The sequence below is a fragment of the Xiphophorus hellerii genome, chromosome 20 (assembly GCF_003331165.1).
Source record: "Xiphophorus hellerii strain 12219 chromosome 20, Xiphophorus_hellerii-4.1, whole genome shotgun sequence".
In the NCBI taxonomy this organism is placed as follows: Eukaryota; Metazoa; Chordata; class Actinopteri; order Cyprinodontiformes; family Poeciliidae; genus Xiphophorus; species Xiphophorus hellerii.
Genome location: NC_045691.1, coordinates 8,976,925 through 8,990,368, shown reverse-complemented (window position 1 = coordinate 8,990,368; position 13,444 = coordinate 8,976,925). Strand labels below are relative to the sequence as shown.

The 13,444-nt window shown below is 35.7% G+C and overlaps 2 protein-coding genes across 2 annotated transcripts; both read left to right on the top strand.

Moving 5' to 3' along the window:
• Positions 1–107: 107 nt before the first annotated feature.
• Positions 108–8,094, top strand: LOC116710671 (uncharacterized). Its single transcript, XM_032549829.1, has 3 exons — positions 108–737; positions 3,075–3,204; positions 3,290–8,094. The coding sequence occupies exons 1-3, from the start codon at positions 601–603 to the stop codon at positions 4,016–4,018; spliced, it is 996 nt and encodes a 331-aa protein (XP_032405720.1). The 5' UTR covers positions 108–600; the 3' UTR covers positions 4,019–8,094.
• Positions 8,095–10,634: 2,540 nt separating this feature from the next.
• On the top strand, positions 10,635–12,604 carry pth4 (parathyroid hormone 4). The gene is made up of 2 exons (XM_032549830.1): positions 10,635–11,571; positions 12,274–12,604. The coding sequence occupies exons 1-2, from the start codon at positions 11,492–11,494 to the stop codon at positions 12,554–12,556; spliced, it is 363 nt and encodes a 120-aa protein (XP_032405721.1). The 5' UTR covers positions 10,635–11,491; the 3' UTR covers positions 12,557–12,604.
• The last annotated feature ends 840 nt before the right edge of the window (positions 12,605–13,444 follow it).

Genomic DNA, 13,444 nt, shown 5'->3' with positions numbered 1-13,444 from the left:
GGGAAAAAAGTTTCACGTTTATTTTCAAACTTCTCCCCGGCGAACGTACGCTACGTCACCAAACGACCAGTCGACGTTAGATGACGAAACTAGACGAATGTTCTCATGGGATTTGTAGTTCTCAATCTATCCAGAGAGGTTTGCAGCTCTTGAGAGCACGGAAGAAGAATTTGACATTTAGCATGAGTATACCCAAGAAAATATTTAAAACAGAGCAATTCCAAAGACATTGCTGTGTCCCGTTTTGTTCGGCTTCCTCCAAATGTAATAGTTTTCATTCTTTTCCTACCGATTCCGACTTGAGAAAACAATGGCTGATAAACATACGGCGTGATCCATACACAGTTACCGCTCACACCAAAGTTTGCAGCGGACATTTCACTTCTGATCAGCTCATAGAGCCAAGCATCTCTGAAAGGTGGTCGGAGGCTGGTTAAAGGTGCTGTACCAACATTGTTTGAATGGAATATCTGTGAAGGTAAAACAGAACCACCGCCTCCTCTACAGGTACAAGAATGGCCCAGTTTACAGAAGGACCATAATTACTGCTTTATCCCCGGGCCCCCTGCAAAGAAAAGGTCATCATCTTCTAAATTGGACATGTCAATATCAGCAACAGAAGACCAGTCTAAATACGTGAAGAACCTGAGGAAAAACATTTGGGAGCAATTTATCAAGCAAGAGTTTTGTTTACAACGGTTTGCAGGCTCTGATGAAGACATCCAGTTTTATACCAGGTAAGTCTAATTTTTTGTTTCAGCTTTGTGTTTTTTGAGCTGTGAAGGATGTCATATAAATAAAGTCTATAAAATCAGTATCGAACAAGGGATGCTGGGTCACATGTCTCGTAAATAAAGTCTGTGTGTGGAATTTAATCTCAGTATAAATTCAGCTGTTCTGTGAAGGCCTTAGTCATTTGTTAGAGAGCTGTGAACTCACAGCAACATGGAGATCAAGGAGCACACCTGACAGAATAGATGTTAGATTTTAAAATGCTAGACAAAGATTTGAGCATGTCAAGACTTTTCAGTCAATTGTTACAAAATAGGTGTACAGCTGAACTGACAAGCCAGACCAAAAAGCTTGAAGCTGTCAGCTGAAGGTGGTTCTACAAAATATTGACTAAAGGGGACGGAACAAAAATGCATGACATTCTGTTTATAATTTAAACAGAATGTTTAAATTACACAGTGTTACAAATTATTATGCAAACTGGATTTAAGTGTCATAAAGATGAAATTTTTTGTTGTGCTATTAAATTTATAGATGGTATTGTGTGACAGGGCTCTTTGAATCACTATAATTAATTTCAGAGAGTCTGGGTTGATTAGTTTGTCTGGTGAGCATAATTAAAATAAATCTACTTAAGAAGGATGTTCCACATTATTAAGCAGGCCACAGTTTTCAAGCAATATGGGAAAGAGAAAGGATCTCTCTGCTGATGAAAATCATCAGATAGTGTAGTGCCATATGACAAGGTCTGAAAACATTAGATATTTAACAAAAACTGAAGAGTTATCGTACTGTGAAGAGATTTGTGGCTGATTCAGAACAAAGATGGGTTTGTACAGATAAAGGCAAAATCAGGAAGGTTTCTGTTAGACAAATTTATCGGATTAAGAGAGCAGCTGTTAAAATGCCCTTACAAAGCAGCAAACAGTTATTTGAAGCTGCTGGTGCTTCTGGAACCTCAAGGTGGAGGATCCTCCAGAGGCTTCCGGTGCATGAACCTACTATTCGGCCACCCCTAACCAGTGCTCACAAGTAGAAACGGTTCCAATGGGCCCAGCCGTACATGATGTTTCGTCAGAACAGTACATGAAGATTAATTTTCAAACAGACTTGTTCACTGATGACTGCTGTGCAACCCTGGATGGTCCAGATGGACGCAGCAGTGGATTGGTGGTGGATGGCCACCACATCCCAACACATCTGTGACATCAGAAAGGAGATGATGGAGTCATTTTTTGGGCCGAAATCATGGGGAGCGAGCTGGTCGGCCCCTTCAGAGTCCCCGAAGATGTGAAAATGACCTCAGAAAAGTATATGGACTTTCTGACTGATCATTTTCTTTAATGGTTCAAAAAGAAGAGCCGTACCTTCTGTAGCAAAATCATCTTCATGCATGACGATGCACCATCTCATGCTGCAAGGAATACCACTGTGTCATTGGCTGCTATGGGTATAAAAGAGGAGAAACTCATGGTGTGGTCACCATCCTCCTCTGACCTCAACCCTATTGAGAACCTTTGGAGTTTCCTCAAGCAGAAGATCTGAGGGTGGATTGCAGTTCATATCAAAACAGCAGCTCTGGGAAGGTATTCTGACTTCCTGCAAAGAAATTCAAGCAGAAACTATCCACAAACTCACAGTTCAATGGATGCAAGAATTGTGCAGGTGATATCAAAGAGGGGGTCCTATGTTAACACGTAACTCAGTCTGTTACGATGTTTTTGATTGAAATAGCTTTTGATGTTAGTACATGTGACCACTTAATGCTGCACATTCAAAGAATGACCGTTTGCAGTTCTTTATGATCCATAAAATGTTTAGAAAATCTGCTGTGCATAATAATTTGGAACAGTGCATTTTGAGTTTTTTATTTTAGAAAAAAATACTGTTCTCATGGGGAGTTTTGTTCAGTAAAATTTGTTTTATACTGTAATAGGTCATGACTTGAAAATTATACTGACCATCATTTGCATTGACCATGTAAGAAAATCTGAGAAAATATCACTTGCATAATAATTTGGAACACGGTGTATAACCTTCTGTTGTAATCTAACATTATAACAGAATATTAAATTATAACATTCTGTTAAATTTCAAAATTGTTTGAAATTGTTTCGATTTCAAATAAATTGAAACCTTTCTTATTTCATTTCAAAACTATACATGACAATTTTATTTTGTTTTTCAAATAAAATTCCCAGTGAAGTTTTTTTTTTCTAACATAACTACATGTGAAACTGTACTAGGATAGAAAAACCAAAGAACTAAATAAATTACTTTAGTAGTTACGTTTGATATTGGTGTGATAACAGGATATGATTCATGTCTCCATTTTTAAATAGATTTCCAAGCTACAAACATTTGATGGCATTTTGGTTCTTGATTGAGCCTTGGATTCATAAAATGGTCAGGATGTCAAGAGCTAAATTAGCTGCCAAGGGAAATGAAGAAATGATGATCTCTGCATCAGAGGTAGGCCATGGGGTTTGCTGGTAGCATCATGAGTTGCACTCTCAGTGCATTTCTTAACGCATTCTCTCTTATGTCAACTTCACAGAGGCAGCATCTTCAACCTGTTGACGAGTTCTTTCTTTTCCTCATTTTTCTGTCACTTGGTATGAAAGAAAGGGACCTTGCAATTCGATTCAACACTCACCAGTCCATCGTGAGCCGCATTATTGCAATGTGGACAAATTTTCTTTTCACTGTTCTGGGGTCTCAGTGCATCTGGCTTACACGGCAGAAAGTCCAAGCTTATCTCCCTGAGGAATTTATGGATTTCCCTGACACCCAGGTGATCCTGGACTGTACAGAGCTGATGTGTCAAATGCCATCTTCACCTCTTCCCCAGAGGGACATGAACCCCTCTCACAGCTCCCTCTGCACTATGAGAGCCTTGGTTGGCATAGCTCCACACGGTGCTGTAACATTCATCTCTGATCTATATAGAGGTTCATTCAGTATTAGCGAGCTATTCAAACGCTCTGGCATTGCTGAAAACTTGACCGAAGACATGGCAGTGATGGTAAATAAGGGCTTCCTGATTAGGGATTGTTGTGAGTGTAAAGTGTACTCCCTTTCTTTTCTGTCCAAGCACCCAGGAGACCAGGCCACAGCAAGACTCAAAATGCATGTGGAGCAAGTCATTGGGAGGGTAAAACAGAATAAACTTTTTCATGGCATTGTCTCTCTGTCACAGGCCTACAGCATTAACCAGCTGTTTGTAGTTGCATGTTTGCTGTCAAATTATCAGAACACTGCTTTAGTTAATAAAGTGGTTCATTGAGGATCTGTGGGCTTAAGCCACAAAATGACCACAAAGATTTGATCTACGAAGTTGTGAAAAAAACTACTTGCAACAGATAAATTTCTGTCGCTTGAGTTGAAAGCAGACAAGAAAACTGATTCTGTTGTGCTGCTAAATTAGTTCTTGAAAGATAGTTGGAACTCATTCTGTGTTGAGAAATGCTTTATGTTAGATATGGTTTTGCAGTTTGGCATTGTATTCTTCACTAAGTTTGACTATTGTTTGAATTAAACTAGTTTTTATGTTTTGAATTTGAAGCAGACTGATGTGAATTGGATTTATTTCATTAAAGTTTTGGTTGCTGAATTGGAATATTTGATAGAAATTCTATACTTGTCTTGTCAAATGCATTGAGATTATACTACAAAAAAGCTAAATAAAAAATACTGTACTAAGGTAATTGAAATAATTTGTAAAGTTCATCTCTTAAAATCCTGTGTTTAACTGCAGATCCATGTTTTGTCATCAACGATCATAAATAAAAATATGTAGCATAAAATAAGTGATTTCATAAATATTCACTTACTGAAAGTGACTGACCTAATTCAACAGAGGTCCAATTGGCCCAATTGGTGCTAGTAGTCTCACAATGAGAGAAATGGATATCACCTGATTGCTGTGATTGTATCTCGAGTCATTGTAATAGAAAGGAATCTTTTTTCACTTTGACATTAAAGTTGTTTTTTTTTTTTTTGTTTTTGTTTTTGTCACAAAAGCCAAATTTCTTTGAGTCAAATTTTATAGCTTTCTAAAAGTAATAAAAATGGATATAATATTCAAAGAGGTGAATACTTTTTATAGGCACTAAAAGCTTTGGGGTTTATCTGATTAAATGTACTTAAATTAAAAGGTGTAAATTGTATTTACATAAGTATTTTGTTGGTCTCACATAACTGCATGATTAATTCAGTGGCCTACACAACATGTAAATCCATTTCAAGCTTCTGAAGCTTTGCTTCAAACATATTTTTAGCATTGTTTTGGTGACTAACACACCCTGCAAACATATGAAACACATTTGTTATTAGTGCTGTCACTGTTTACATGTAAAAATTGAATATGCAGAAAATTCTCGTGCTGAGTTTTGCATAATAAGCAGTTCCACTGTGTGAAACAGTACCTGCTACCTAACGAGATTAATCAAAAAGCTTAAGCTGAAAAAAATTAGGATGTAGATTTTAAATTTAACATCACCTTCATGGAAAGAACCCAATAGGAGCATGGTTCAGTGCCATGGTTACTGATCCATCTTTTGAAAAAGAGACCTTTTGTTTAGTGTGCCTTCAAACCGCTACTACAACAATTTTGATGAAATAACCTTAATAACTGCAATACCAAATTGATTTATGTGGTCAGTATGAACTTTAAATTAAAAAAATGTTGTCATTTATGAAATTATTCAAATGGTTAGACTTGATATGTTTTTAGTTACGTTTTTGACAATGCTCCACTGACTTGAACCCCATGAATGGGACAAACAACTTCTCACATCTACACATTTAGTGTGTGTGGTGACTCACTTTTCCTCATTGTCCTGCAGCACTATGTTCTCACTGACTTCTCCTGAAAAAAAACTATTTTTAGTGAACACTGAATAAAATCACAAATACAAGTCTCATTAGGATTGTTTCTGCTTCTGGGGCCATGACCCCAGTCATGTAATGAAATCCCAAGTGTAATCTTAAGATCATTTTAAAAACCATTTGTTAGAAGGCAAACTGGAGAAAATAGTAAACACTTAGAAAACACGGCCAGAAGTAACTGTCCAAATATTGGCACATATGCAGTCTGTCAATTATGGCTGCATGATATTAGAAGATCATCCACTGAGAACATTGTTTTTAAATATTATGATAATGATGATGCCAGTCGCAATACATTTGAATTTTGTCCACTCCTGCCTTTCCCTGATCTAAATCCCATAGTGAATCTGCAGAATATTGTCAAGAGGAAGATAAAAAAAAAACCAGATGCGACAATGCAGATAAGCTGAAAGCCACTATTAAGCAATCTGCAGTGGGAGTTCTTGCCACAGGAGGCCAACTCTTATATTGGGTGAATATAATGTAGAGTACCAGGACATACTTTTCTCTAGGCAGACATTTCTGTTTTGAAACCCCTCTTCTTTGTATCTTTTTGTAATACAAACTTTTAAAAACCTGATTTTTTGTTTTTGTTTTTTGTAAATTATAATCAAAATAATAACGAAAGTAACAGAAATAGAACTGTTAAATCAGGTGTGTCCATCCATCCATCCATTACTCTGTGTATCTACATGAATTACTAAAGTAAGCTTCCAATGTACCATCACAATAATGTTTTAGATTCTATTTGTGTTTTAGTTTCTATATGCTTTAAAAAATAAATAAATAAATATGAGGAAGTGAACACATAGCCTAAACTAAAAGCAGGCAGTCTCTGTATCTCAGGTCAGGGCAAAAAACAGGCAAGACACTATTGGATATTTTTAAAAGGACATTTTCCTCGTCAACTTACATAGAAGGCTACTTACTCATTCTCATCACAAAAGTACAGGAACATACGGTTTAAACTTTAAGGCCCCCGATTTATGTGACAACATGACCGTTTCTTTCTGAGATATCTTTCTCTTTCATGTTGAATAAATATCAGGGATTTAAATTAAATATTTTAGTTTTAAGAAAAGGGAGAGAGACAAACCAACAACTAAGTTCTTCTCTTGGCAGGGGATATTGGTATTGCTACCACCACCTACACTGGACGGTTCCATACTAGGAAAACATTCAAAGCGGCCTATGATGTGCTCTTCCATTTAATCTGGGATTTATTTGTGGTTGGCTAAGCATCAATATATATTCATATTTATACATATCCACACACAGTGTATATTGATGAGCACCACAGGTTTTATCTTTTCCAGTGGAATCCAAATGTGACCAAGATACAGCGCCTGTGTCCAGGAAGCAATAAATAGTTTATATTTCCCAGGAAGAAGGAAATCTTCCACCTCCAGGAAGAGAAAAATAGGCAAGTGGTTTTAAATTAAGCCTGTTTAAATGGTGTTCTTAGTGACATTTGCACTAAGCATATAATACAAACTGACAAGACTTTAGGTAACAGTATTAGGTGTCAAATTTATGTTATTGGAGCTGAGAATGTGAGATCTCATAGTTTGGGTCGTTTATGTTTTCTACATAAATGCAGTTTTAAAGCCTTGTTCAAATCAGTTCTCCATTTTCAGAATCTTTCAGGATCAACCCAGGCACCAAGACTATACTTCAGAAGATAAATATATTTAGCATTAAAAGTTAGTCATGCTAGTACTCTTGTGCTAATTATGTTTTCTTATTAAAATGTAATACTTCTAACATGCCAACTAAGCAAAGTAAGCCAGTCTGACCTAATAAATGAAGAAGTAATTATTTCTATCATTAATTTTTTGCTCTTTGTTTTCACACGTCTTAGAAAATACTCCAAGATGCAATTTTCTTGTGTTTGCCTATCTCTTTGCCGGCCACTCAAAGTCTGAATTGTCACAACAGCTGAACAGATGGTCACTTGTCCTGATCCTGGTTCTGTTGGAGGTTTTTTCTTCTTAAAATTGAGTTGATTCTCTTCACTATCCCTTAGTGCTTGCTCCGGATTAGTTAGACCATGGAAGTAAGATTTCAATGCAATCTGATGGATTTGACATTTAATGATCCACTGAATCTGGCTGTAGTAATGTGAGTCCACTGCCTTGCACTGTACATAACAGGATTTAAATTGGGCCTATAATTTGCTTTGACATGACTAATCTTAACTAGAGCAATATAAATTAATTTAATTGGGAAAAGACAAGCAAATGTGCTGGACGGTTAACACTTTTATTGCAAGATTAAATATCAAGATAAATACTTTCAGTTAAATTTTAAGGTCTTGCTTAAAAAAACAATTTGCTTGTCTGCACTAGTAAAATACTGGCAGTAGTTTTATTGCATTTCATTTTCACACAGTCATGTTTAGAAGTTGATGAACCCCTGGTAGAATACAGGTGACAGGCAAGACACTGATGAAGTGGAGTTTAATCAAGCAAAGAAAACAAATAAAATAAATAAATAATTCCAGAGTTACAAATAAAACTGTTTAGAACAGGTGAGTCTAATTAAATGTGCTGCAGGTTTGTGAGAGGTCAACGCTAGAGAAGCTGAAGGATGATGGCCAAACAATACACAGTAAAAACAAATGAAAGAATAAACATAACCAAGAAGAACACAAAACTCAAAACCAGAATGACTAAACTCAGTCCATAGCAGTTATTTCTGTTTTTGTGCCAGATTGTTTTCTTGGAACAAGAAAAGGTTTTGCTTTTTCACAATTTTTATTAAATATTCATAAATAAACCAATGAACATTTGTGCAATAAAATCTAGCATTTTTGGAAGAATTTAGCTTTCCCAATACTGCATCAAGTGAATGACATTGAAACTCATTCTTTGACATCATCTGAATTTGCCTTCAAGTCAGTGTGGTGCCACAAAGTCCATCAGATAAAATGTACTCCCCTGTGTTACCACAGGCCATGTCATGAACACAGTGCCAACGGTGTCAGTGGGAGTCAGTGGGATCTGCATGTTCTGAAACACTTCACTCTGCCAAATTGTAATCATCTGGTGTTGTGGGAGTAGTTTATAGCTGCCAGGAATTTATTCATTATTTTAAATTCTAGTATTATCTTATTCAGGGACATAAGAGACAAACAAACACACTCACTCCTATCTAAAATTGCCAATTAACCTACACTGCATGTTTTTGCAGGTAAGCTGAGCACACACAAAAATGGTAAATATTTAAGTTTATATACATGTATTTTCTCCATATCAATATATGGGAAATATCACAAGCAAAATATTGATATAATTCAGAAGAAAAATGATCTGGCAGATCAGTTAACCATCTCCCTTATTTATATTTTCACTGTAAGAGTAGTCCTATAATCTCACTCTGTCACAATAACACTCTGTATGTGTTACTTCATTTCATCCATTAGCCTTCTCTGTTTTCTTCTTTTTTCCTTTTTGGCAGCCCATACTTTAAATCTTCTGTTCAAAACATAAAGCTATGAAAATATTTCCCCCTTTACAGCTTTCTTATGGTTATGTTTTTTGTTATAACTAAATGTTTCAGATAATCAAACTGATCTTGGTGTCAGACAAATTTAACTCAGGTAAATGCAAGCAACCGATCCCCAAAATTCAAATTTTTCTTATTAAGGAGATATAAAGCTATACTTTGTATATAAAAAAGTACATATGGATGATGCAGCAGGTCAATGATTATAAGCATTCGCACCTTAATGGCTTCCAAAAATCCACATGGAGGTAAAGTAATTGAGGAGTGGCCTATTCAAAGTTTGGACACTAATCCAAACAATCTAAATTTCATGTTTAAAGAGCAACTTTAAACATGCAATTTATGATCAAATGTAGCTTTCATTTAAACAATAATGTACAGAAAAGGATTAAAAAATATATGTAAAAGACTTCTTGCAGGATTGCGGGGAGCTAGCATCCATTCCCAGCAAACACAGGGTGAAGGTCATGGTACACCCCAGGCAGGATGAAAATGGCAAAGCAGAACTTATCTGTACGAAGGCAAATAACAGTGCTATATTCATAGCATACAATGTCTCTACACAATTTTACATTAGCCTTTTTTTAATGAATCACACCTGTTTTATCACTTTACACTTTTTACTCCTCTATCAATGTTATTGTTATTTTCTTTGGATTCATTCCTTAATAAAGTGAATCATGTCATGCTTCCTTCATCTTTTCTGCCCACAAGCTTCTGATGGGAGCCAACATTCCTCACGGAGAAAGAAACTTCTCCTGGAAGATGTTGTCAGGACGACTGTGTTTCTATTGGTGGCTATGGAGGTACCATGGCAACCATAGACCTCAGTCCTCTTAGGTTCATTAAATGTTGGAGTCGGTGGCATCAAGCAGCTGGTGAAGAACTCCAGGTAACAAACATTTTAACTACAAAGTGTTTGGAAAAGTTTAAACCTGAAGCATCACACACTTTGCTGAGGTTTAGCTCATCTGCACTGACTCATTCAGGGTCTCTTTGTCCACCAAATCAATACAACCATTCAACCATTCTCTAAATTTGTCTTTTTTCCTCAGGTGCCAGCGTCTCTTAAAAAAGGAATGTGGAGGATTAGACCACAAAATGGAGAAATCCTGATCCCTCAATTTAATTCGATCATTCTTTCTAAAGCACCTGATTAAATAAAGAACACATGCAAGCAAGCATTGAGGGACAGCATTGTTTGGGATTATGTTAACACAAATAAGCCTAAAAGGCTTTGACGTTTTATCTCTCCGGACAAAAGTCACATGTTGGAGATGAAGCTGCTGACGTTTTTTTTCTGTTCATTTCCAAATCAAGTGTCCTATTTTAAATTTGTGGCTTTTTATTATGTGGGTGGGCTAAACAAAACGTGTGTCTATGTATGTGTGTGTCAGGGGGATTTATAAAAGGTCTGAAGGGTCGAATCAGATCTCAGTTGGAGAGTTTTAGCATTAGAGGAGCTGTTTTCACTCAGAGAGAAGAAATGTAAGTACCTGCAATTATTGTTTGTCCAAGAGACTTTGAGAATTTTGTTATTTATTCTCAAAGTTTATGCTGTGTATTTGTATTTTTTTTAAATGACAAAATTAATAAAACTGAAAGTAATTCTGAAGTTGCAATTGTCAGTTACACAATGTAAAAGTAATAGCATAATAATAGAAATTTGGTGATTTTTTAAAACTGTTTAGCTTAGTTTTATTTTTCTCAAATCTGAAAACTGATATTGTACAGATGGTTTTTTTTCTACTGTTCTTACCTTTATCATGGCAGAAACCTACAATTATGTCTTCAGAGAATTTACATTTAAGCTGCAGGAGATTATTAGGAGTTCATTCTTTCCTCCTTTACAGAATCCCATCCATGGAAAGGTTTGTCATACAAGTTTCATTTTAGGTTTTATAATTCAAAATTAAAAAAGAGATTTCTAAATCTAAAACTATTGGTAATTGCCATCAGAAATTTCCCCTAATATTTAAGGTTGCGCAGAGATGTGAAATTAATAATTGCTATTGATTTATGCAAAATTCTGTGTTTTATAGTTTCATAATTGACTTAGTTTCATAACTGCTGCAATTTGTTTTAGCAAAGAGTTAATTGTTTTGCTCATCTATGTTCTTTTAGAAAATGAAACAATAAAAATTAAGGTCACATAAATTTGACTTGTGACAATAAAAGTTTATGGGAGGAACCTGACTCCGGATTTGCATATTACCACATAATTATTCGCCAACTCCTCTCTGTGTTTCCCAGTGAAAGAGTACAGCAGATAGATCTGACTAAATGAATAGATGTCCTGCTCTTCAGATACATTTTTCTCCTATGTTATGTTATATTTTGTTTATGTTTTCTAATTCAGAAGATGCAGATCTCGCCTGTGCAGTTGTTTGCTGTGATGGTTCTTGTCATCTTTACCACCGGCCATTGTCAACAGAATGACAAGTGAGACAAGCACCTTTGATTTTCTGCTTTTGTGCAGATAGTTATTTTGTCTTGAGACAAGTTAAATAAACATAAGTTATTGAAGATATTTATATGCATATCATGAGTCCAAAATCTGTTCTTCAATTAATCTAGATAAGTGGTTGATTTATGTTCTGATCCATTAACATGTTAGCTGATTATTTTTACAAGAACCAATGACAAAGTGTTTACTTTCCATTCTCTTTAGGATAGAAAACACTTCATACATAATTGGATAAAAAGGTCCAATTTAACATCAAAGAACTTTCGAAGACTATAACTCTGAATTTTTTATGGCATTAAGTCCTCAGATGTCAGCAGCATTTCTTGATTTTTTTTTCAGAATCAACAGTAAATTCTGTTGTGTCTTAAATTAAGTTCCAAAAGTGACATTTGATGCAGGGGAACATTCTTCACTTTATTTTGCTTTTATGTAAACAATTAAAATAAACATGGATTTTTAATCCTAGTCTTTCAATGTATTTTTTTTACATTAAACCTTGATATGTTTTTGCATGGGTACCAACAGTTTTTATGTTAATGTAAGAATCTGGTTTTGGCACCCACCTAACGTGAATGGGGAGTTTTTAGATAAAACTTGGTTTGGATGGAACTGTGTATTCTTCAAAGGTTTTCTGAGTTGTGAGGGAGTTCACTGACTTGTGTTTGGTCTCCCTGCAGTCGTCGAGCGGTGACTGAACACCAGCTGATGCACGATCGTGGTCGGAACATCCAGAGTCTGAAAAGGCTCATCTGGCTTTCCAGCGCTATGGAGGGTCTTCACACGGCACAGACCCGCTCAGCTGCTGCTGCTACTGCTTTCACCCCTTCAAAGCTCCTGAGCTCCCCTCTGAATCCAGTTCTGATCCCACCTGGAGAGAGCCCCCAACCTGCTCAGGTCCAGAACATGCTGAGAGACTTCTTTTATCCCCATTTGAATCATCTCTTGGATGAAGAGCCCTAACACCATGAAAATGCACATGAAACATAAAATAAAATGTACAGAAAGATTGAGCGTGTCATTTTTTTTGTATAACAGAAAACCTCCAGCACACCAATAAAATCTTCTGTAAGGCGGCCAAGACTTGATGTAGGCTTACAAATAGATGGTGCTTTTAATTCATTTTAATTTATTTTTGTTTGCATAGTAGTTGACAGGGGCTCTCAGCACACATAATTATTTACAGAGAGAACTGCAATGCACTTCAATCTGGACAAAATTTGAAGATTTGAGGGGTGTTTTTTGGGATATTTCCCAAATTAGATTGTGGAGCTAGTAAGTTTAATAATGGAGATTTATTTTAAACCATGCCCCATACACCCTGACAACTGAAAATTATGTATTATCTACTCCCTCTATCATTTTCCATGTGATTGGTATTTACATTGTTTCAGGACACTGCCTGAAAATGTTATGTAAAAGAAAATAAGTGCTGCTAGGCTTTTTTTGTCTTGTAAAATAGACATAAAAGATTAATCTAACTGTGCATTTCTTTTTATTTTGCCCTGCTAATTTAAGCTAAATGCCTCAAGTACATAACATAACAAGTGTCTACGGTTTTATGTGTCAAATGATTGAATAATAGGAAGAATAATTTAAAATTTACCTGAACAGCAGTGTTAGCACACATTTTAATAATTCCAACAGAGCCCTATTTTTGTATATGATGACAAATATGTAACATGGCATTGTCTTGTAGATGTATAAGTCGTTTGATGGAAATAAACTGGGGATGTGTTTGCACATTTTCAATTTCATTTCCTATTCATTGTGCTTTTATACATATTGCACTGATATAATTTGATTTAAAAAATATATTATTGTTGTTATTATGATTAGTTGTAGTATTAA

Bases quoted from the DNA above. Each gene is read 5' to 3' on its own strand.
- LOC116710671 (XM_032549829.1), top strand. From the start codon at position 601: ATGTCAATATCAGCAACAGAAGACCAGTCTAAATACGTGAAGAACCTG. The intron at 738-3,074 runs GTAAGTCTAATT...ATTTTTAAATAG, and splicing joins GACATCCAGTTTTATACCAG to ATTTCCAAGCTACAAACATT. The intron at 3,205-3,289 runs GTAGGCCATGGG...TCAACTTCACAG, and splicing joins TGATGATCTCTGCATCAGAG to AGGCAGCATCTTCAACCTGT.
- pth4 (XM_032549830.1), top strand. From the start codon at position 11,492: ATGCAGATCTCGCCTGTGCAGTTGTTTGCTGTGATGGTTCTTGTCATC. The intron at 11,572-12,273 runs GTGAGACAAGCA...GTCTCCCTGCAG, and splicing joins CATTGTCAACAGAATGACAA to TCGTCGAGCGGTGACTGAAC.